This window comes from Acomys russatus, chromosome 1 (genome assembly GCF_903995435.1).
Source record: "Acomys russatus chromosome 1, mAcoRus1.1, whole genome shotgun sequence".
In the NCBI taxonomy this organism is placed as follows: Eukaryota; Metazoa; Chordata; class Mammalia; order Rodentia; family Muridae; genus Acomys; species Acomys russatus.
The window spans coordinates 112718165-112742043 of record NC_067137.1 but is presented as its reverse complement, the minus strand read 5'-3'; the positions used below and the strand labels follow the sequence as shown (position 1 = coordinate 112742043).

Genomic DNA, 23879 nt, shown 5'->3' with positions numbered 1-23879 from the left:
TTTAAAAGTACAGTTACCTGCTAGCACAATCAGTTGCTCTTGTTTCTGCAGAAAGCCTCAGATGGGGTGGGCCATCCGCAGTGGTGGTGTTGTGGGGGGGGGGGGGTCAGTGTTCTGGCTAGTTTTATGTCAACTTGACACAAGCTTTAGTCATCTGAGGGAAGGCAAGCTCAATTGAGAAAATGCTTCCAGAAAGAGGATTGAGCTGTACACAGACAAGCCTGTAGGGCATTTTCTTAGTGATCAGTGGGGGAGGGCCCAACCCATTGTGGGTGGCGCCATGAGCTGTTGGTCCTGGACTCTAAAAAGAAAGCTCTCTGAGCAAGCCATGAGAAGTAAGCCAGTAAGCTGTTCCCTCCATGGCTTACACCACCTCCTGTCTCCAGATTCTGACTTCCTTCGACGATGAACTGTGATAACGAAATGTAAGCAAAATAAACCCTTTTCCCCCAAGTTACTTTTGGTCACGGTGTTTCATCACAGCAACAGTCACCCTAAGACAGTCAGCCCTTCCTCTTCCCTGGTATTGCTAGGGTGGGGACCGTACTTTCAGTGTAAAGGACATACCATCAGCATGGACTTTTTTTGGTGGTTGTTTTATTTTTTTGAGACAGGGTTTCTTTGTGTAACTGTGACTATCCTAGACTCACTTTGTAGACCAGGCTGGCCTCAAACTCACAGTGATCCACCTGCCTCTGCCTCCTGAGTGCTGGGATTAAAGGCGTGTGCCACCACACGTGTGTGTACTTTGTTGTTCTGCCCTCGACATCTCTCAGGGTGCATTGAAGGATTATTAGAGAATTCAGCAGGATACTTTACATATTTGAGAACACCCTATTGTTTTGAAAATTGGTTGCAGGTTTCTGAAGAAAATGCTGTTTGTGATTTGTAGGTTGTCTTGTTTGAGGAGTTAACATTTTTGATCTTCTGTAATTTAATTGACATGGAAACAGACACATGCACACAGCCTGACTGATAGGTTTACCTTTATAGAAAGGAGCTGTGGTGGTTAGTGTAAATTGCCATTTTGGCAGAATCTAGAATTACCTGGGAGACAAGCCTTTGGCAGGTTATCTTAATTGAGCTAATTAGGTGAGAGGACCCAGTCTAAAAGCCGGTGGCACCGTTCATTCCCTGGGTTTGGAGTTCTAAACTGAATAAAAAGGAGAAAGCTAGCTGAAAATAGGTATCCGTGGATGTGATGTGAGCAGTTGCTTCAGTTTCCTGTCACTATGACAGTGTCCCTAAACTGTGGGCCGGAATAACTCGCTTAAGTTACTTTTGTCAGGGTGTTTTATAACAGCAGCAGCAAAGAAACTCAGTCAGAAGCCTTATATAAATTAGTAGGGAAATGAGAGTGAGTATGGAAGTGTGTTTGTAGGTAACTGTAACATTCGGTTCACAGCAGAGTAGTCTAATGTCCTGACTAGTGAATCTTCCAGCCTTTGGGATAGGCTATTATTCCCTTATGTGCCTCAGCCAACACAGCTGTGATGTCCTTGCATACACCATGTATGCTTTTAAAGTCCTATCAAATTCCATTTATCTGGACTGAGTTTATTTGCTTGGCTTGTACTAAGGGAGGCTTTGGGGAGTAGAAGATCTTGGAACTTTTATGTAATAGCACGGAGTAATCTTTTAGCTTAAGTGTTCCCTAGTTCCCCAGACATCTTCCAATTTGGTGTCTTTGTTTCTTTCCTGTTGCTGTGGTGAAGTACATAGCTGCTTTAAGCTCCTGCCACCTTGACTGGGATCCCAGCCATGATAGATGTTCTTTGAACTGTGAGTTCAAATGAACCCATTCTCCCTATGAGAGTATTTTATTTCACAACAAGAAAAGAAATGTAAGACATTTGGGTTAAGAAAAATGAAAACTATGTATTAAGTGTCTTTATTGTATGTTGCTCACTAAAGTCATCGGGTTGCTTTTAAGGTGTTGTGTACTATTCTGGTTATGATTAGTGAAAGGCATTGTAGGTCCAAGGAATGACACCAGAAATGAATGAAAGTGGGCTGCTTACATAGAAAATATAGATTAGTAGTTGGCAGGGTCAGCAGATAAGGCCTGACCTGAGTTAAATACATGAGTTCCATTCTTTCTGAGCTGCTGTCCCCCCTTCAGAATGGGTGGCATGGCACTGTCATTTCACCACATAAAGTGGAAGGAGAGAACTGACTTAACAGCATTGCCCTCCTCCTCATGCCTGTGGTACACACATTCCTGATCTATCGTATTCCCCAACAAATAAATAAAAACTCTAAACCTTGAAATTTGCAGATGTTAAAAGATTTCACATGGGCGGGGTGCTGGAGAAATGGATCCTCAGTTAAGAGTGCTTGCTGCTCTTCCAGAGGACCTAAGTTGGGCTCCTGGTACCTGTGTCAGGCCACAACCTTGGGCAGCTACAAACACACACATCTATACATAATTAAAAATAACTAGAAATAAAAAATTTCAGATAGGATGTTAAGCTGTACATTTAGTGATAAAACATTCTCCTGTGACCTCTACTGATAAATTCTGTTTCTGAAGAATAATTATTGAGTATTTTCAACATTTTTTGTTCTCCATTCTGCCTAAGTGGACAAAAGATGGCAGTCAACCTCCAAAACAAAACCAATTCTGGGATTCCAATGAGAGTTGTTTGCAAAGTTCTTTGAACCTTACTTAGCCTTATGCAGTGCTTGCTTGCAGCTCACTCAGAAATGCCAAGTGCCCCGAGGAAGGCATGCTGTGAGGCTGCCTTGTTGCTTGAGAAGAGGCATAGACCTAAACTAGATAGAGAAAGTAAATGATCAGAATGTTGTACTGAATTTCTAAGAGATGAGGCAAAGGGCATTTGGGGAAGGCAAGGGACAGTGGCTGGAAGGGCCTCCAGGGAAGGTGGGCGGGGCTGTTGTGGTAGAATTACCTATGTTGGTGACATTCACTTCTCTTGCAGTTCTCCCTGTGTATTCAGGTTAGGTTGAAGAAGAGTTCAGGCATACTTGCATTCGTTTTCTTTTTCTTCCTTTCAGAAAAACTCTTGTAAGTAATATATTACTTATTTAAAAACTAAAAAGAGGGTCTGGAGAGATGGCTCAGCAGTTAGGAGCACTGGCTGCTTTTCCAGAGGATCTGGGTTCAATTCCCAGCACCCAGATGGCAGTTCATAACTGTCTGTCCTCCTGTTCCGGGGGATCTGACACCCTCACATAGACATACATGCAGGCGAAACACCAATGCTCATAAAATAAAAATAAATAAATTATTAAAGTCAAAAGAGGTTGTGTGTTTTCTGTGGGGAAATTAAAAAAAAAAAAGAAAAAGTTATAAAGTAAATATCCAAAGTTCTACCATATTGCTAACATCTTGGAATGTTTTCTGAGTATTCTTTTTTTCTTGTTTTTTAAAAAACAGTAATGCATTTTCACTGATGATACTGACATCTTGTTTCTGATTTTAAAGATACACTTCTCAGCCATGTGAGATTGTAGTAGATTGCGGACCATTTACTGACAGAAGTGGGCTTTATGAGAGATTACTGATGGAGTTAGAGGAAGCACTTAATTTTATCAATGACTGTAATGTATCTGTACATTCAAAGGAACGAGATTCTACTTTGATTTCCAAACAAGTAAGTATGTGTAGTCTTGTAAGTAATAAAGTGCTTCTCTCCATTGTGAGCATTGAAATGAGGGTATGCTCCACTGAGGCTATTGGGCCCCACCTTGGTTTAAAGCCTTATCTTACTAGCTCTGTGGATATTTTTTATTGAACATGTGATCAAGGCTGTATTTTTATGTCACAGCCATCCCTTGGGACAGGGTTCAGATCATGCCTGTTTAAGAAGGGAGTCCAGTTTGTTTTATTTTGCTTTGGTTTGGTCAGATGAGTTAGTTTCTGCTGGAACTTTTGATCTGACTTCTCCACTGTTTCCTGGTGTTTGTAACAGGAATAGAGCCTTTAGGACAATAGTCTGGAGTTGGTTCTACACGTGTAGCAGCAGCCACAGCACTTTGCCACCTTGGCTTGTTAGAAATAAGAATTATGAGACCCTTTCCTCACCTGCTGAGTCAGGTCTCAGGAGGGCCTCCGAAGAACTGACCTGAGTTTGACAAGCCCTTCCCAGTTGTCCTTATGCCATGATGCTTGACAGACATTTTAATATCAGTACCCTCTTAAATGTGGCCAGGATTTCTCTCTTGTGGTGACTTATTCTTCTTTTCTTTTTTTTAACAGTAATGTCCAGGGTGTTGTTGTTGTTGTTGTTGTTTTATTTTATTTTTTGAAAGAGAGTCTCACTATGTATTTCTGGCTGTCCTAGAACTCATTTTGGAGACAGGGTGGCCTCAAACTCAAAGAGATCTGCCTGTCTCTGCCTCCCAAGAGATTAAAGACCATGCCTGGCCTTATTTGGGTTTTTTAACCTTACGAATCTTGCTAATTCCATTTTCAACCCAGTGTCTTTGCTGCATATAAAACTGCTAATTGCCCCAATAGAGCCTGGCTCTGCATTTTATTCAACTCAGCTGAAGTACTAAGTTGGGCTTCTCTGAACAGGCGCCAAGATAAGGGTCTGGATTTTCCTCAGTGTGTCCATTACAGTGAAGCCAGAGGGGGATAGTGCCCAGTAGTGGTATAGACCTGTCCAGCCTCTGTAGAGGAAGTGCTGGTGCTGGCCTGCCCAGAAGTTACCCATACATACTTCGTAGCATTTCATTTTTTTTCTACTTATTTTTTTTATTAATTTATTCTTGTTACATCTCAATGGTTAGCATTTCATTTTTAATACTTATTATAGGCATGCCTTTAATCTCAGCACTTGGGGAGGTAGAGGCAGGCAGATCTCTGAGTTCGAGGCCAGCCTGGTCTACAAAGTGAGTCCAGGACAACAAAAGCTACACAGAGAAATCCTGTCTTGAAAAACCAAAAAGAAAAAAAAGAAAGAAAACTTATAATATAGAAAAAAATTTATGTATAAGGCCGGGCAGTGTTGACACACACCTTTAATCCCAGCACATGGGAAGCAGAAGCGGGCGGATTGCTGTGAGTTTGAGGCCAGCCTGGTCTACAAAGCGAGTCTAGGACAGTTGAAGGGGAATTGCTTTAGTCTTTGCTAAAGAATAAGAGTGTCTGTAGCTGGTCTTTACCACTTGGTTGATTCTTTTTTTTCCCACTCTTTATTTCCCCTCCCTATTTCACTTCCTATTATTACTAGATAGGGGAGAGAAAAAGGAATAAAGGAGGGGGGGAGGAAGGGAGGAGAGAGAGAGAGAGAGAGAGAGAGAGAGAGAGAGAGAGAGAGAGAGAGATTGATTCTTGAATTTAATTTCCTTCCTTCGTTTCTTCTTTGACCACAACTACTAACAAACCACGATCAACACCACTGACCCTGCCTCTCAGGGCCCTAGCATTTATATACCCTCTGAAAAGGTCACAGAATTCCTAATGTCACACACTCACAGAAACTGTCTGCAGCTAGCAAAACCATGCTTGTGCTAGAGCACAAGGCAAATCATGGTCAGCTGCTGCGGCCAGTCCGAAGCTGCTCTACATCCCCACGCCTGGAATCAAAACAAAAACACATTCTTACAATGTGTCTGTATGGTTAAAGAAATCAAAATTCCAAAATTGTCACTACAACTAACTGTCCTGAGCTGCTGCATACCATAGCTTTACAGTGTTGGCAGGGTCCAGATGGTGCAGTTGTAAGTGCTGACAAATCCTACATCTGAAGTTCAGTTTTAAAACACTCATACAGTTGCATATTTTAGGAGCTATTAATTTTGTTAGGAGAAAATGACATGGTTTTCGGCATAGATTTGTTGGGAGGACTGTCAAGCTCTCCCTCTAATGTTAGGGAATTAACCTCCCTGTTCTGCTGTAGTAAACTGGTTTGGAAGGACCACTTTAGGACTCTGAAGCCCCAGTTCAGGCTTATGAAGGTATGGGACGATTATGCATCCTTTGGCTTTCTTAATTTTCTTATAGATTCTCTCAGACTGTCGTGCGGTGTTGGTTGTTCTGGGACCTTGGTGTGCGGATAAAGTAGCTGGAATGATGGTAAGAGAACTTCAGAAGTACATCAAACACGAGCAAGAGGAGCTACACAGGAGATTTTTATTGTTTACAGACACTTTGCTAAGGAAAATACATGCACTGTGTGAAGAGCACTTCTCACCTGCCTCACTTGACCTGAAGTATGTAACTCCTAAAGTAATGAAACTGCTCGAGATCCTGCGAAAATACAAACCCTATGAGCGACAGCAATTTGAAAGTGTTGAGTGGTACAATAATAGGAATCAAGATAATTATGTGTCTTGGAGTGATTCTGAGGATGATGATGATGATGATGAAGAAATTGAAGAAAAAGAAAAGCCAGAGACAAATTTTCCTTCGCCGTTTACCAATATCTTATGTGGAATTATTTTTGTGGAAAGAAGATACACAGCAGTTGTCCTAAACAGGTAACTGTCTGGGTCAGTGTCTGTTCCATGCAGAACAAAGCAGGCTTGTGTGTGGGGAAGCAGTGCCGTGTGGTCTAGAAGAGCCACATGCAGGCCTGTTTCTTTTACAAGGTCTCACTCATCCAGTGTCTGTGTGTCATGCTGTCCTGAATTAACAGAGAGGATGCCTATAAATACTTATTTTCTCTAAAGGCCACAAGTGAGATTTTTGTCTTAACTGATGCTAATGCATTCTAATTAATCCAAGTAGAGAACATATAGAAAAACTGAGTTGAAATAAAGCATTCCTTGTTTTGTCTGCAGGTGGGAGATTCAGTTCAGGTGTCAGTCAGCCTTTGACTGATTTAGGCTCTGTGTTGAGCATTTTTCATGCAGCTGTTTCTTCACACGCTCCTAGGATATATTTTATCTGAGTACTGAGGGTAAATTTCTTTTTTGTTTTTTGAGACAGGGTTTCTCTGTGTAGCCTTGGCTGTCCTTCACTTGCTTTGTGGACCAGGCTGGTCTTGAACTCACAATGATCCGCCCGCCTCTGCCTCCTGAGTGCTGGGATTAAAGGCGTGTGCCACCACTGCCTGGCCTGTGAATTTCTTTAAGTGTTAATTTTTCCCCTTTAAATGCGCTGAAATGTTGTTCTGGCCACATAGGTCCTAAAGTCCTTACAACCTCCAAAATGATAATTGTTATTTATATGCTAAAGAATTGCTTGGCTTCAGGACTCAGGTTGGTCTGGAAAGATAGGTGTTGGGGGAGGGAAGAAGGGGCTGAAGGCTAAGTTATGGCCAGTGGCCACTGGTAGTAACCAGTCATGCCAAAGCGGAAGAACACTTTCATAAAATCAGAGATGAGGAGACAGAGCTCTGTATCTCTGAAGCTTTCTGGATGGTGTGGACCTAGGAAGGGTTGGAGTTACGTGCCTCTTTGTCTGTATCCTTTATGTTAGTCTTATAATAAAACCAGTAAACTGCTGCTTTGAAGAGGACCTAACTTGGAGCCTGTGACTGGCATCTGAAAACTAAGAGCGTTTCTTGGAGACTGAACTTTCAGGCTTTGGGATCTAGTACGAGAATAAAGTTAAGTTACAGGATGCCTGGCAGCAGCATGTCTGTTGCTACAGAACTGAATGCCTGCTGGGAAAAATCCTGTGCTGCCTTCTGTATTGACTTCTTGTTGCAGGGGAGTGGGGGGAGGGGTGCTGCATATGGAGGTAGATTCTCAGTTTAGGTTGCTTTATAGACTCCATAAAGAGAACATTACAGAGCTACATTTTATTTACTGAGGATAGTAGCAAAGATAGTGGTTAGTCCCTGTTTATGTTCTTTTAATAAATACTGGCTTCCTGAATATAGACCTGGACATGGGGCTGGGCTTCAGTGGTGGCTTTGCTTTTAGTTGTTGGGTTTTTTGTTTTTTTGGTAGATGTTTTACCATTTTCTTCCTAAAGAGGGTCCATATTTTTTTGTACTTAAGGCTGTACTTTTCTGGGAGATCCATTAAGTTGGCCCAAGTTCGATCCCTGAGAGCCTTTTCTGAAAGTAGTCATCTCTGAGGAGAAATTAAGCATTGTTTCCTGAGGTAATTGGGATTTTTTTTAAAAACTACTTCTTCAACGTTTAGTAGTTTCTTTTTTTTTTTTTTTGTAATGGGCAATTAGACTGGAGAGCAGTCATCTGGCAGTTTTCAGTCTGGTAATTTTGCTGCTCGTTGAGCCTGGGCCTCCTGATGGATATGGAGTGAAGTAACTTGAAGTACTGAGTTATATTTAAACAGGACAGTAAGATTGGAAGGGACCTCACTGAGCGTCTAATCCAGCCACTTAGTTCTGTAACAAATGCCGCAGGAGGCAAAGTGATTTGCTCCAAGTTAAACTGCTGCACAGTGGCAGAGGCAGTTCTAGAATCCTAATAGCCTAGCTCACGACTTTCATTTTTTTCCACAATCACAATGCTCCTGGATGTCCCAGAGCAGCTGAACCCAGTGCTTACAGCAGGAAGCCAGCTAGAGTACCAGGAAGCATGTGGCTGGTGAAGGGGCCGGTAAGATGGGGGAGGGGGGTTAATTATTTTTTTAGACTGGGGAAAAGGCATTTCAGGGGTCAAAAGAGTTGACCACCGGTGCAGTTCGGTGCTTCATGGTGGCTAGCTGGCTGCCCTGCTTGCCATGGCTTGGAGAGAATAGGAATCTCTCTTCCCCTGTAGAGAACTCATGCTGGGCTCTGCATGTGTTTTATGCAGAGATGTGTCAGTTTCCTTTGCAGAATTATTAGCCAGAAAAGGTTTATCTAAAATCAATCACTTACTTTCTGTTGACTTAAGGATCAGATTAATTGTGATCAGCTTTCATAGAATGTGGCTAGAGTTAGTGTTCTAGGATGAATGAAGAGCAGTCTGAGGGTTGACTTTATGGCATCTAATTAAATGTACAGTACAAGTTTTGTTCTAATAAGCTTTTAAATAAGCTTAGAAAAGCTTGCTGCAAGCTGCAGACTTTCCTCCCATCTGTTTAATAGGAAAAGCTTCCTGGGCAAGGAGTGGAAGCTCTTACCACACAGGCTGCTCTCCATCCCCTGACCAGCTAGCCATGTTGCTGCTGTGTGTGCTGCAGGCACGGCTGGTTCTCACATTTGTAGTTTTCCTCCCATGTCTCCTCAAAGCAGTGTTCCCAGCACTCCATGTCACAGATACAACTGTCAAAAGGTGGTGCCCAGGTGCTAAGTGCACTGCTGTCTGGCTTACTAGGATTATATGGTACCGTCACTGGGCAGACCTGAACTTGCATATTGTCTCGAACTTTTCTCTCCCTAATACTCTTTTTGGGGGGCGGGTGGTTGGGGGTTGGTTTTTCCAAGACATGTTTTCTCTGTGTAGTCTTGACTGCCTTGGATTGTAGACCAAGCTGGCCTCAAACTCGGAGATCCACCTGCCTCTGCCTCCCAGTGTGCTGGAATTATAGGCGTGGGCACTGCACCTCCTAATATTTTTTTATTAATTTATTTAGATTACATCTAAATTGTTATCACCTTACTTGTATTCTCTCATTCCTCCCTCCCTCCCTCTTTCACCCTATTCCCCTAGGTCTGTGACAGAAGGGGACCTCCTCTCCCACCATATGGTCACAGCTTATCAAGTCTCATCTTGGTAGCCTGCCTATTCTTTGTCTGAGTGCCACCAGGCCTCCTCACCAAGGGGAAGTGGTCTAATATGGGGCACCAGAGTTCATGTTAGAGTCAGTCCCTGCTCTCCACACAACTCTAGATAATGTCCTGTCCATCGGCTAGATCTGAGTAGGGGTTCAATGTTTACTGCTTGTATTGTCCTTGGTTGGTGCAGTAGTTTGAGCAGACACTCCCACCTGGGTCCAGATCTGCCTGTCATGATGTTCTTCTTGTAGGTTTCTAGGACCCTCTGGATCCTTCTATTTTCCCATTCTCCCATACTTCTCTCACCTAGAGTCCCAATAGAAGGTCCCTGCATCTATCCCAATCTCCTGGTAAGTTAAGACTTTCATGGGAGACAGCCCTTTTGGGCTAGTGTTCAATTATAAGTGAGTATATACCATGTGAGTCTTTCTGGGTCTGGGCTACAGTATGATCATTTCTAGTTCCATCCATTTGCCCACAAATTTCAGGATTTCCTTGTTTTTAATAGCTGAGTAATATTCCATAGTGTAAACGTACCACAGTTTCTTTATCCATTCTTTGACTGAGGGACATTTAGGTTGTTTTCAAGTTCTGGCTATTATGAATAAGGCTGCGATGAACATGGTTGAGCGTATGTCCTTGTGTGGTGGAGCATCTTCTGGGTATATTCCAAGGAGTGGAATAGCTGGGTCTTGAGGTAGCCCTATTCCCAGTTTTCTGAGAAAGCACCAGGTTGATTTCCAAAGTGGTTGTACAAGTTTGCACTCCCACCAGCAATGAAGGAGTGTTCTCCTTTCTCCACATGCTCGCCAGCATGTGCTGTCACTTGAGTTTTTGATCTTAGCCATTCTGATGGGTGTAAGATGGAATCTCAGAGTCGGTTTGGTTTGCATTTCTCTGATGACTAAGGATGTTGAGCATTTCTTTAAGTGTTTCTCAGCCATTCGATATTCCTCCTTTGAGAATTCTCTGTTTAATTCTGAGCCCCATTTCTTAATTGGGTTATTTGGTTTGGTGGTGTTTAATTTCTTGAGCTCTTTATATATTTTGGATATTAGACCTTTGTCAGATGTATGGTTGGTGAAGATCTTTTCCCAGTCTGTAGGCTGTCGCTTTGTTCTGTTGAAGTGTCTTCTGCCTTACAGAAGATTCTCAGTCTCATGAGGTCCCATTTATTAATTGTTGGCCTTAAGGGGGTTGTTGGAGTTCTGTTCAGGAAGTTGTCTCCTGTGCCAATGACTTCCAGGCTCTTCCCTACTTTTTCTTCTAACAGATTTAGTGTCTCTGGTTTTATGTTGAGGTCTTTAGTCCACTTGGACTTGAGTTTTGTGCATCGTGATAAATGAGTCTACTTGCATTTTTCTACATGTAGACATCCAGTTAGACCAGCACCATTTGTTGAAAGCTATTCTTTTTCCATTGAATAAATTTGGCTTCTTTGTCAAAAAGCAAGTGTCTGTATGTGTGTGGATTTATTTCTGGGTCTTTGATTCAATTCCATTGATCAACCATCCTATTGCTATGCTAGTACCATGCTGTTTTAATTACTGTTGCTCTATAGTACAGTTTGAGATCCAGGATGGAGATTCCTCCGGAGGATCTTTTATTGTACAGGATCGCTTTAGCTATTCTGGGTTTTTTGTTTTTCCATATGAAGTTGAGAATTAATCTTTCAATGTCTTTAAAAAATTGTGTTGGTATTTTGATGGGGATTATTTTGAATCTGTAAATTGCCTTTGGTGGCAATTTTTCCTAATGGCCATTTTTCCTAATATTTTTTATTCTGAACTAATTTTAGATTTACAGAGCTATTGGATAAGTAATCTACTGTATTCTCTCACAAGTTTCCCCATGGTTAAGGGCTGTGTCTCATCCAGGCAACCAACATTAGTGCAGTGCTAGGCTTTGTCTCATTTTTGCCATTTTTCCACTCCTGCTCTCCGAGTGCTTTTGGTTTGAGATGTAGTCAAGGCTAGCCTCAAACTGTGCTCCTTCTGTCTTAGTCATTTGCTAAGGTTACATGGTTGGGGTTATTCCTTCCTTTTGTTTTGTTTTTGGTGGCCAGGATCTCATTTAGTCTGGCCTGGTCTCAGACTCACTGTGTAGCTGACCTTGACTCTTCCTCCAAACTTGTGCTTTACAGGTATGCGTCACCATCTTAGCCTTCCTGACCTTTCCACCCCAGGGATCATAGAGCGTTATTGTCATCTCTTGTTTGTTTCTGATGATCTTGAGGGTCAGGAATATTGGTCAGGCATTTCATAGACTGCCCCACCATTTGGGCTGTTGATGGTGTTCTCGGGGTTAAGCTAGGGGTAGAGATTTCAAAGAATACTATAGAGGTAGCACTCCTTTCAGGTCACTTTTATGTATGTATGTATGTATGTATGTATTTATTTTGGTTTTTAGTGACAGCGTTTCTCTGTCCTGTACTCGCTTTGTAGATCAGGCTGGCCTCGAACTCACAGCAATCTGCCTGCCTCTGCCTCCCTGAGTGCTGGGATTAAAGGCGGTTCCACCATGCCTGGCTTCTGGTCACATTTTATTAGGGGCTGGTATAACAAAATCATCATTGATGATGTTCAACTCTCTAGTGTCTGCCAGCTTTCTCTACTGTGAAGTGTTCTCCTTTTATTTTATTTATTTTATTTTATTTGGTTTTTTGAGACCGGTTTCTCTGTGTAACAGCTCTAGCTGTCCTGGAACTTGCTTTATAGACCAGGCAGGCTTCGAACTCACAGAGATCTGCCTGCCTCTGCCTTCCAAGTGCTGGGCTTAAAGGTGTGTGCCACCACCGCCCAGTATGTTCCCCTTTCTTAATTTATGCTTTGGAAGCAAATTTCCACATCTAGATTGTCCTTCTGCAGGTGGAGGGAATCAGTAACTGCTACTTGGCTTGGGGAGGTGGCATCCATATGCCTCTTAGTTGGAATTGTCCTGAATTCTTCCTGGCTGTTTACCTTTCTGTTTGTATTTATTGGTCCTTGTATTTATCTGTGGACTCATGTCTAAAATTTGGATTATAGCCCGGCAGTGTATTATGTATTCAATTGCCCAGTTTTTGTGATCTGGGTCACTAGGCGCTGTTTTTGCATAGCTTGTTTGCTCCTTTTACACAGCGTTCCTTTGTGCTTTGAGCACTGCTTTACTTGGTTAACAGATAATTCATCACTAAGAGCTTTACTTGGTTAACAGATAATTTATCACTGCTCTTAGTGATGGGGATTTGTAGATTACGTTTAATGTATTTTTTGTATTTTCTGTTGCCATAGCTATAATCAGCCATTTTCACAAAGGACCTCTATCTTTTCTATACCCATTTTATAGGCACATATTATAAACATATCTAGTTTTAAAGCCAACACATCTGCATCTGTAAAATAGCTAATAATACCTCACCTCACCCTTACTGTCAGCACATGCTGGTGTACACAAACATGTCCTTTTTGCAGTGCGCTGTCCTTTAGCTCTCAGGGGTTAGGTTTTGGGGTGGGCAGAGTCACAGAAGAGTTCGGTTTGCTTACACTGACAAGATAGCATAAGATTAAGGGACACTAGTAGGAAAGTGTATTGTGTTTCAAGTACATGGTAGACATTTCAGATGTTTGCATGTAAGCATGTTTGTTCTGTTGTGTCTGTATTATGTAGCATGTGTATTCATAAAACAGTTTTAGTAATCTAATTCTGTACACACTTTCTCTGTTTGGTCATGCCATTCCAGCCCACTTGGGAGGTACCATATGCCACATGGTGTGGTCCTCCCTCTGCCCTGAGTTGCATAGAGAGGTTGAAAGTACATGTATGGACACTCTAAGTAACAATTTGATAAGAATTTTATGCTTCTTGAATATAATACAATTGAATTTTAATGCTTTTTAAGTTTGATTTTCTTAGTATTTTTTTTTTTAATGGAATTTTACAAAAATGCAGGTTGTGGACGAGTTGGGAAGTTTGAAAAACCCGAGTCTTCATCCTCACGATGTGGATTCAGGGAGAATATAAATTTCAGCACACATCTGTCGGCTCCCTTTCAGTGTCCACAGGCATCCTTAATCACCTGTCAGCTTTCTGAGGACAGAAGACACTTCCTTTATTTTCCTTGAAGTCCTCGGCTTAGGTGTGGGGTGTGGTTAGTCCAGTAGTGGGATCATTTTCTGTTTAATATTAACAGCACACACGTAACATTCAGTTGTGGCAGGATATTTTTATTGATGTGCATGTTGTCTATAAAGCTCTGCAAGTTGATGTCAGCATCATTAAGGAGAAATAAATTCCTGGTAGTGTTTAAATTGCTCAACTAATTGAAGCCTGCCAGCTCGATAATTTGGGCAAAGTACATTCTTAATTAGGAGTAACTTGAAGTGAATTTTAAAACCTCTCATTACATTCAAATCAATACTATTTATGTAAACTAAAACTAGCAGTAATGTTATTTCTAGGTATTTTATTTCAGTTTTGGGGCTTTGGGGTGTGCTGTTTATTTTCATGTGATTCTGTTCTTTGTCGCTGACATCATGTATTCATCACAGTCTTGGAACGGGAGATCAGGAAGCTTCTGACTCTAAATGTTTAAAGTCACTGAACCCTAGAACAAACTGGAATGCCTGGCCAGGAAAGGGTTGGGGCACAAGGCACTCTACATGGCCACTCAGTATTGCCAGGCCTTTGATATTAGCCTGTTTCATGTGTATATTAAAAAAAGAATGGTTTTACTTAAAAATGCAATTTTCCATTAGGAATTTATACTATGTAGCATGATTTCAGAGGGACCATGTGGAGTCACTTAGGTCAGGTGTGGAACCGTTTATCCTGTGCCTAGTCTTTGAATGTGGGTATTTCCAAATAGCTGTAATGGCAGCCCTGACTGTTAACCTTCGTTCTGTGTAACGTGATCTGTACTGTAGCTCTTTTCCATGCTTTAGTCAAAGGCCCTTTTGGGTTTCTGGCACTATAGGTTAATGCCAAGGAGCAGGTGGGAAAGGGGCCATAGCTTGGGGCTGTTTCCTGACAGTGCAGGGGGAAGTCTTCAGCATTGCTGTGGAAAAGTCCAGTACTCTGGGATGAACTTCTAATTGAGAATACAGGCTTTTCTTTCCCAAGAACTCTGCTTCTAGTGTTCATGGTGTTGGGTAAGATGAACAGCAGGAAAAAGGAAAAGATGAGCAGTGGTGGGCTCCTGTCATACATTGGAGGAGCATGCCAGGTTAGACCCTGTACTCACTGCTGTGGTAGTTCCTCCAGAGAGGAGAGGCTTGTGTGTGGCCAGGAATACCAGGTGTGTTGAGCTGTCTGTCATCTTTACATGTCTGGGCTATGGTTCTCTAACTAGCTTGATCCCATCTCCAGACACCATTCTGTTAAGTTGTCATCACTAAAATCAAAGTTGCAAGTAAAGTGACCCTTTCTTTCACTTGTCATTGTAGCCAGCCTGGTGTTTGTCATAGCAAGTACTCAGCCCACAGATCTGTGTGGTGAAACATGGCATTGATTCTTCGTAAAGCTTGTTAGAAAGAAATTACCAAGACTGCCATCCTGGTTAAGCTTTAGCTGTCAACTTGGCACAGCCCTAGAGTCGTCTAAGAGGAGAGCCTCCCCTGAGGAATTGGTCTAGAGGTTGGGAGGCATTGCCTTGATTGCTAATTGATGTAGGGAAGCCCAGTGCACTGTGGGCAGTGCCCTCCCTAGGCAGGTGGAACTGGGGTGTCCAAGAAAGCCAGCTGAGTCTAAGCCAGCTTGAGGGCACCAGCAGGCGTCATCCTCTGCGGCCTCTGCTGCACCCCTTTGGTAGTGAAATAAGTTCCATGGTCAGAGGTCGTGCTGTGTGTAATAGCAAGTTGGACTACCATCAGGCGCTTGCCTTGAGTGAATACTTGCCTCAGTTTCCCTCAGTGATGAACTGACCTGGAATTGTGAGCTGAAGTAGACCCATTTCTCTCCAACCCTGCTTTTGGTGAGAATATTTTATCATTAACAACTGAAGTGAAACTAGAGCAACTATTTTGTTAGGAATGTTGGCCCAATCAAAACAATAACAAGTGTGAACTCTGGACATATACTCCTATCGTAAAGGAGACTATAGACTAGATCTTAAGGGTCTGGAGAGATGGCACAGGGGTTGAGTGCATACCAGTTTCCCACAGGACCAACGCTTGTTCCTATATTGGGTGGCTAACAGTAGTCTGTGACTCCAGTTCCAGGAGTTCTAATGCCCTCTCTTGGCGTCTGGCACTATATACACGTGGTACACAGACAGACAAGCAGGTATGACACAGAATCATGTGCACGCACATGCATGCACACGTGCGCGCGCACACACACAAACACACAAAATGGAAAATGAAAAATAAGAAAACCTGAAAGTTAAAATGTTTTCCTTGGAAGTGTTTAACTCCTGTGGGTCTTACATCCTTAGATTGATAAAGGAAGCTGGCAAACAAGATCCAGAGCTGGCTTACATCAGCAGCAACTTTATAACTGGACATGGCATTGGAAAGAACCAGCCTCGCAGCAAACAGATGGAAGCAGAGTTCAGAAAGCAAGAGGAGGTAACAGTGACAATAGTGGGTTTACCATATACGCTGAGAAGCCTCGGCCATAAAGACTCTTTCTTCATAGTTCCCCAACAATTAACTTGATTGTCTTTCTTCCTCCTCCCCCCTTTCTCTCTCCTTTCTTTTTAGTAATACAAGGTATTACTTGTTTATAAAGATATCTGCTGTCCTCATGAAGTAACGAAGGGTGTTGTACACTCAGAATCAGAGTAGCCTCTGGTGAACGTGTTTGTCATAATTGCCGTTAGAGAGCTCATTCTCCTTTATGGAATTGCTGTCAGGTATCTACACCTTTAGGAGAATGAAGCCTAGAGACTGACTACTGTAGGCTCCATGGACCTGATGAGCAACAAGCTGGCGTCTTTTCAGGATGCCCTGTATGCTTTTAAAGGCCTGCTTTTGTGAGATACATATCTGTGTAGCTCTAGATCTAGCTCTCCACTGTAGCTTTAAATTATTCATGCTTTTAAAGATCTTATTTAGGAAGCTGCATTATATAGATACTAAAATCTAAGTGTTCTGGCTATCAGACAGGATCCTTTTGTTTGTTATTTGCTACTTAACTTAAAATTAGCAGAATCATTTGTTACAGCATTTGGTCTCAGCATTTTGAGGTCATTCCAGGTCTGGGAAGTTCAATAGCCAGTCTGATGTCTGTCAGAAGAACAGCATTGCTATTTCACTTAGTTGTCTTGGGCAATATAGTAGTTGCTTTTCTCTTAACTATGACAAAATTGCCCCTCAGCAGCAACTTGAGGAAGGAATTTTTTTTTTCTTTATGACTTAAGAGTGCACGTTTGTAGTGGGGAGGGTATGACGGCAGGACTATGAGGCAGCTGGCCATGTTGCATTTGTAGTCAGAAAGCAAAGAGGTGAACGCCTGTGCTTAGCTTGCTGGACTCGGTGCTGCCTGCCTTCAAGGTGTCTCTTCCCACCTTACTTAGCCTTCTCTGGGAACATTTTTACAGAGATCTTGGGTTTGTCTCCTAGGTGATCTGATGTAACCCTCATCTGTTGACTGACTGGGATTAACCACCACTATGGTGATGCAATTCTAAACTGTGTGTGGAAGCACTGTCCTTTATTTTAATCAAGTCTGTTTTCTTTAAATTGAAAATTTCTCGGGTGCTAAAAAAAAAAAGCAAAGGTCTGCTTGTGATTCAGTTCCAAGTACACTGGGGAGTTCAGCGAGGGAGTTTTGGCTTCTTGGTAGAGATGCTTACACAACACAGTCTTGGAGACAGTGTGTGCCGCTGTGGCAGGCCAGAGTAGCAGCAGGTCTCTAGGAGGGGCTCTTGTCTCACCTGCTTGGCTAAAGATGTTTGTGACTGGGTGGACAGTAAAGAGAAGCCAGTCTGAAGGTGTTCAGTGAAAAGTCCTGTGATGAAATGCAAGGCCCATGAGCATGTGACTGTTCTGTGACACTGCTTCCCTGGGTTGGCCTCAGAGATGTAATGTGCCCAGGGGATATCTCAGAAATGACCACTGTTGATGGTTTTATAATGTTTTCTTTGCGAAACTTCTTAGAAATGCTTTTCTTGGTGAAATTTTTTCAGGTACTTAGGAAATTTCGAGCACATGAGACCAACCTGCTCATTGCAACAAGTGTTGTAGAAGAGGGTGTGGATATTCCCAAGTGCAATCTGGTGGTTCGTTTTGACTTGCCGACGGAGTATCGATCATATGTTCAATCTAAAGGACGTGCACGAGCCCCGATCTCTAACTATGTAATGTTAGCAGACACAGACAAGATAAAGAGCTTTGAAGAAGACCTCAAGACCTACAAAGCTATAGAGAAGGTGTGGTCAGAAAGTCAATAGACTTTCCTGTTTATTTGTATACCTGGGCTAGAGAGAAAGTTTGATCTACAGAGTGTAGTGTCAGCAGGGTGTACATAAAAGAAAGTTGGGAGTTAGCACGGAGAACTGACAGTATTTTATAAGGTAGAATGCCTGTCCTAGTAAAATAGTGGGAAGATGTGCTGGTCATTTGAGAAGGGCACTGTAAATATGGACAGCAGCAGAGTGGCCAGGGATTGGTTTGAGTTGTGGCGGGAGAGTGATGAGACAGTAGTTTACCAACAAGAGACCAATAGTGTCTTTTGTGCGTGCATGCACAGTGTCAGATCGTCCTGGTTCAGTATATTTCCATATTGTTGGAGCTGGGAGGATTCTGTGGAGAGTTTCGCTGCAGCAAATGGCTTTGGAGTTTTGAAGTATGGAGAGATGGTTGTATTTGTCACACAGCATACATCAAAAATCTTTTGTTTGTTTGGTTTTGGTTTTTTGGAGATAGGATGTTATCATCATTTAGCCCAGCTGGGACCCATTGTCCTTGTGCCATCAAGCCTAGGTAGAGAGTTTTCTCAATAGAGACAGAGACTTGTTCCTCACCCTACATCCTGTTTGCCAATGCTCAGATCTTAAGAAACAAATGTTCAAAGTCAGTGGATGGTGCTGAGGCTGACGTCGATGCTGTTGTAGATGATGACGATGTTTTCCCGCCATATGTACTGAGGCCTGATGATGGGGGTCCACGAGTCACGATCAACACTGCCATTGGACACATCAACAGGTGAGGGAGTAGATTATTTGTCAGTGTTGCAGGTTGACGTCTGTCTCCACAGGTGAATAAACGGCAGCTTTACAGTAGGACACTGGCAGACTGTACCTAGTGACAAATGTCACCTCCAAGAATAAAGGTATAGTAACATAGTAAGACAGCTTGAACACAGTATCACCTCAGGATATATTTGCCAAAAATGTAGACGCTGGGTTTAATCGTAAGAAAAATCTCAAGGAAACTCAAGTTGAGAGTTAGGCTCCAAAGGGTAGGCCCAAAATTTTCAAGAGTTGCGAAACAAGATCACTGAGATCAAGGAAAGATCAAAGATGGGGGATGTGACAGCCTGGTGTGATCTCTGATCCTGGACTGCATGCTTTGACTACAAAGACTATTTTTGTGAAACGTGAATGATTCGTCTGGGTAAAGGGCAGAATGAGAATTCCCTTGTACTCTGATAGCCTTTTAAAGTCTAAAAGAGTTTTCAAGTAAAAAAGTAAATAAAATCTTACATTTGCTCCTTTGTTTTACCCTTAAATGAGTTTTCTTTTTCTTTCTTTCTTTTTTTTTTTGATTTATTTATTTATTATGTATATAGTGTTTTGCCTGCATGTATGCCTGAATGCCAGAAGAGAGAACCAGATCTCATTATAGATGGTTGTGAGCCACCATGTGGGTGCTGAGAGTTGAACTCAGGACCTTTGGAAGAACAAACAGTGTTCTTAACCTCTGATCCATCTCTCCAGTCCTCCTTAAGTGAGATTTATCCTAATATATAAACTAGACTTGGAAATTGTTTTTTAAGTTCTTAGCAGTGTTAACAGCTCAGGAAAATAATTAATTATGATGAAGTCCAAATTCATAATAATCATACATAATTTCTAAGGGAAAATTCACCGCATAATACAAAAATATAAAGTGGACTACATTCTTTGCCTGTTTTAATTGTGGCTGTTTTCTGTGGGGTCCTGTTTCCTGTTAGTGGAGAGTGAATGACAGTGGTGTTAGGAAATGAACCTGTGGGGATGAGCTATACCATCAGCAGGCACCGGGCTGTCCAACCACCAGGCCTCTTTGTAAGCAGAGCAAGGCACCTGCTTACTTAGGTGCCATGTGCACACATTCACTTCTACATTGCTGTCTCATCCCTTGCTTCTGCTGTCCCATTTTTACAGGGCTCTAGGTCATTCTCAATTTCCTTTCTCCCTTGCATTTCCCTCTTCCTGTGGTGAGAAGTCTGTTCCACTCAGGTGTGATGTGTGTGCTCAGTCTGCCTGTCAGCTGGCCTCTCTTGTCTTTGGAGCACCCTAGCTGCACAGGTCTTTCCCTGCCAGTGTCCTGGCCTTCCCAATGCCCTCCTTCCTTAGACCAGCTTTCTCTGGGTCTGCTGCCTGCTCTGCCACCATTTTGTGCTACCTCTCATGGAGCTTCTGGTTCTGGTGCTTTCTTGATTAAACCCTAGGCTGTCCTGCTGTCCTTATACCTTCCTCACACATGCCATAGCTGCCGGCTAGTCTAAGATGAAGAAACCAATGCTGGTAAAAATGCATCCCATTGATTACTCAGGACACTGCTCTGTTGTGCAGTGTCAAAACTCCAGGTGCAGGGTGACCTTTGAGATGTAAGCTACAGTTTTAACTAAAAGGAAATTAAATAATGTAGTTTCCTGGTTACACGCATCCATTTCTGGTGCCCAGCTCTGTCTTATTGAAAGTCAAGAACAACAAAGAACATTCCTTATGCAAGTGGCAGCCCAACCAGAGATGCTGTGACTTTTGAGACAGTTTTCTGTCGATTTCTCATTTGGAGATTCAACTTGAGAATTCCTTTCTTCACAGATATTGTGCTCGATTACCAAGTGACCCGTTTACGCATCTAGCTCCCAAATGTAGAACCCGAGAATTGCCTGATGGTACATTTTATTCAACTCTTTATCTTCCGATTAACTCACCTCTTCGAGCCTCCATTGTTGTAAGTTAAGACAAAGACGTGACGTGCTTTAAAATATATATGCCATTAGGGCGTGTCTAGCTTCTCTAAGACATCCAAATTATAAATGTGTTTTAAAATCTACACCTTGAAAACCCATCTGCAAGTTGCATAGTCAGCTCTACACTAAGGTTTGTTACAGACTGTACACTATAAACTCTTGGAACACCAGATGGTGACCTCCGGAAGTTCTCTTCAGGCTCTTATTAATTTGAGTTTTGTTTTTGTTTTTTTTTTTTTGAGAAATTGGTTAGCTGTGGCTTTGCATGCGGTTACTAAGAACTCATGAAATGTGGTTCATCTGCTCTGGCTGAGAGCTGCCTTTTGTGACTGCTGCCCTTTCCTTGGTTCCAGTACTAATTTGCAGATGTTCCAGAATGAGTATCTTTAAGTCCACAGAAAGCTATTCCGTATTAATAGATATGACAGCTAGATTCTAATATGTCTTTACCTTTTTGTTATGTATTTGTTGACTAATGAAAATAATACTCTAAAATTTTATTAAAATGAACATTTACTTGAAATTGTAACATCTTGGTTATAATTCATTTTTGACTGGACGTGGCTTTAAAAGATGGCTATTTCAGGACTGAGATGTACCTTAGTGGTAGAGCCCTTGTGTGAGACCCTAGATTTCATCCCACCACCACCAAAATTTGAAAAACAAACAACAACCACCAAAAAAAAAAGCTATAAGTTGTAAAAACGTGTTGGTATTTTCAAACTAAAGCATTTGGTTCTGGTAAGTTGGGTGTCAGCAGTACCAGGGCAGAGGTTGCGAGTCTATTCTGTGGGTTGGTAAGCTGAAGCTAGGAGATGTTCTGTTCTTCTTTTCAGGGTCCACCAATGGGCTGTGTACGCCTGGCTGAAAGAGTGGTAGCTCTCATTTGCTGTGAAAAGCTGCACAAAATTGGTAGGTAAATGTTTGGAAAATGTATGCGAGTGCAAAAAGTGACAGAATTGTATAACAGGAGCATACAGAGACCTCTGCAGGCTCTGGAGCTTGTCAGGGCCTAGACTTGCTGCTTTTGCTATCCCTCAGTGGCTTATGTGCATTTTCTGTACTCAGACTCTGCAGTGTCAGCCAGGGCTCTTGACTTTTACAGCTTCTCTGTAAAAGCTGCCACTTTGCTTTTGTTTTTGACCGTTTTTTAACTACATAAGAATGCTCTGTTGGGTTCTGAGCCTGCCACCTGTGTGGTCAGTGTGTTAGACTCTCAGGTTAGTCTATACTGATGAAGAAAATGTTCATTTACAAAGCAAAAGGTTTCTGTTTAAGGATGTGTGGGACTGGCCTGTTGATATTTTGTTTTTAGTCTTAGAATTTGCAGGCTTGTTCAGGCTGAACATATGAGTGTCAACATAGATCCCCTAAAGTTTTATCTGCTGTTACTTTCATATTGCTTTTTAAGATTTATTTATTTTATGTGTATGCATGTTTTGCCTGCATTTGCACCACGTGTGTGCATGGTATCTGGAGAACAGATGGTTATGAGTCACCATGTGGGTGCTGAAAACTGAACCCGAGTCCTCTACAAGAGCAGTCAGTTCTCTTAACTGCTGAGCCACCTCTTTTACATTTCTAAGGGCAATGGGGCTTTAATTGCCATCACTCTTTCATTTGCTTCCTTAGAATAGTGCTGTCTTAGATTATTTACTCAGTAGGCAAAATTTAGTTTGCTGACAAAAGCTCTTAACTATCTAGGTGAACTGGATGAACATTTGATGCCCGTTGGGAAAGAAACTGTTAAATATGAAGAAGAGCTTGACTTACATGATGAAGAGGAGACCAGTGTTCCAGGCAGACCAGGATCAACCAAGCGAAGGCAGTGCTACCCCAAAGCAGTTAGTATTGGCTAGAACTGCATGAAAATCAGCCTTTCTGACTTTATTTCCTACTATATCAAATCCTAAATTTGTCTGCTCAGATGTGTCCCCAGATCACTGTAACTTGGCCCAACTGTGGGTCTCAGTTTGTTCCACTGATTCACAGCCTCTCCAGAGCTGCCTTTTTATTTTGCCTTAACTGTTGCTGGGTTTTGTTGCTGGTTTTGTCGTGCCTTTCCAAAGGACTCTTGAGGCATCTATACAATTCTACTCCTTCATTTGAAAAGACATTCCTCTACTTACTTATTTCAGTGGTATGGCTTTAGCTTTATTGGTCCTTGCTGTTTAGGTCCTGACTCACATGGTGAAGTGGGCAGGCGCATCAGAAGGTGGAGGCTGTGCTGGGCGTAGACAGAGGTCATTTCAGAGCAGTGTCTGCCACACCTCTGATGCCACAGTAGAGCCTGACTATCAGCACCTCATGCTTGATAGAAGTGTTGATCTTTAAAATACTAATATTTTCAACTCATAAGGTTTCCAGACAAAAGCAAACTTGCCTTGTCTTTTATCTTCACCTAAATACCTGGTTCTTATTTTGTTTTTGCAGTTCTTACTTTAAGTATCAGTACCCCTGCTAAGCTTTTTTTTTTTTTTTTTAAAGATTTAAAAATCAGAGTTTATTTCTAATCCTGAATGTTACCCATTTCAGTCTAAGCTCCGACCCCCCACTGTGTGCATGCTTTGCTTTTGTTGTAGTAAACACCATTGGTGATGTCAGACATGTGATCTGCTTTGATTCCTCCTTGACCAACCCATTTTGTCTTCTCTGGTAATCAGAACTGCCTCTTAGCCAGTGGGTAACAGGTGTAACTGAACTACCCGTGCAGTTTGCCAGTGACTCACAGAGCCATGGGACCCTGATCTATGAGTCTGTTAAGATAGAAAGCTCAGAAAAGCTGAGGTGACGTGATCATGACTCACTCTCATAGTGAGAGCTGCAGAAGGGTGTACCATTGCCAGAGAGCCAGCTCAGCAGGCCTGGTGCCTTGAGTGCAGTCCCTAGGACCTTCGTGGTAGGAAAGAACTGGCCATCACACACATGCACATTCCCCCTCTCTCTGTCAAATAAAGGCAGTAAAATTTTTTAAATGACACTTGTGAAGGATGGTCCCATTGTAGTAACTGCACAAAACCAGATTCCCTCTCCTTCCGTCCTTCCTGCCCTCTTTTGCACATGTACTTCAGCTCCGTCTATGTTATATGATTTGTGCTGAAAAGTGTAGGTTTGTCTTCCCCTTGGTTCTGAGGTAATGTAACTTGTACGGTGACACAGATGTTGTGTTAATAAAATGGTTTTAGAA

The 23879-nt window shown here is 42.2% G+C and overlaps 1 protein-coding gene across 5 annotated transcripts in view; it reads left to right on the top strand.

Annotated features, from left to right (window-relative positions):
- Positions 1 to 23879, top strand: part of Dicer1 (dicer 1, ribonuclease III) — a 70805-nt gene that overhangs the window by 27676 nt on the left and 19250 nt on the right. For 4 of the 5 annotated variants that reach the window (XM_051150918.1, XM_051150924.1, XM_051150941.1 and 1 more), the window contains 8 exons: positions 3449 to 3617; positions 5975 to 6450; positions 16002 to 16134; positions 17697 to 17939; positions 18560 to 18714; positions 20541 to 20673; positions 21529 to 21604; positions 22397 to 22536. In XM_051150918.1, the coding sequence (XP_051006875.1) occupies positions 3449 to 3617; positions 5975 to 6450; positions 16002 to 16134; positions 17697 to 17939; positions 18560 to 18714; positions 20541 to 20673; positions 21529 to 21604; positions 22397 to 22536 (1525 nt within the window). Of the gene's footprint in view, positions 1 to 3448; positions 3618 to 5974; positions 6451 to 8362; positions 8487 to 16001; positions 16135 to 17696; positions 17940 to 18559; positions 18715 to 20540; positions 20674 to 21528; positions 21605 to 22396; positions 22537 to 23879 lie in introns of those variants that run through there. The other variant, XM_051150949.1, reaches the window with a different exon arrangement.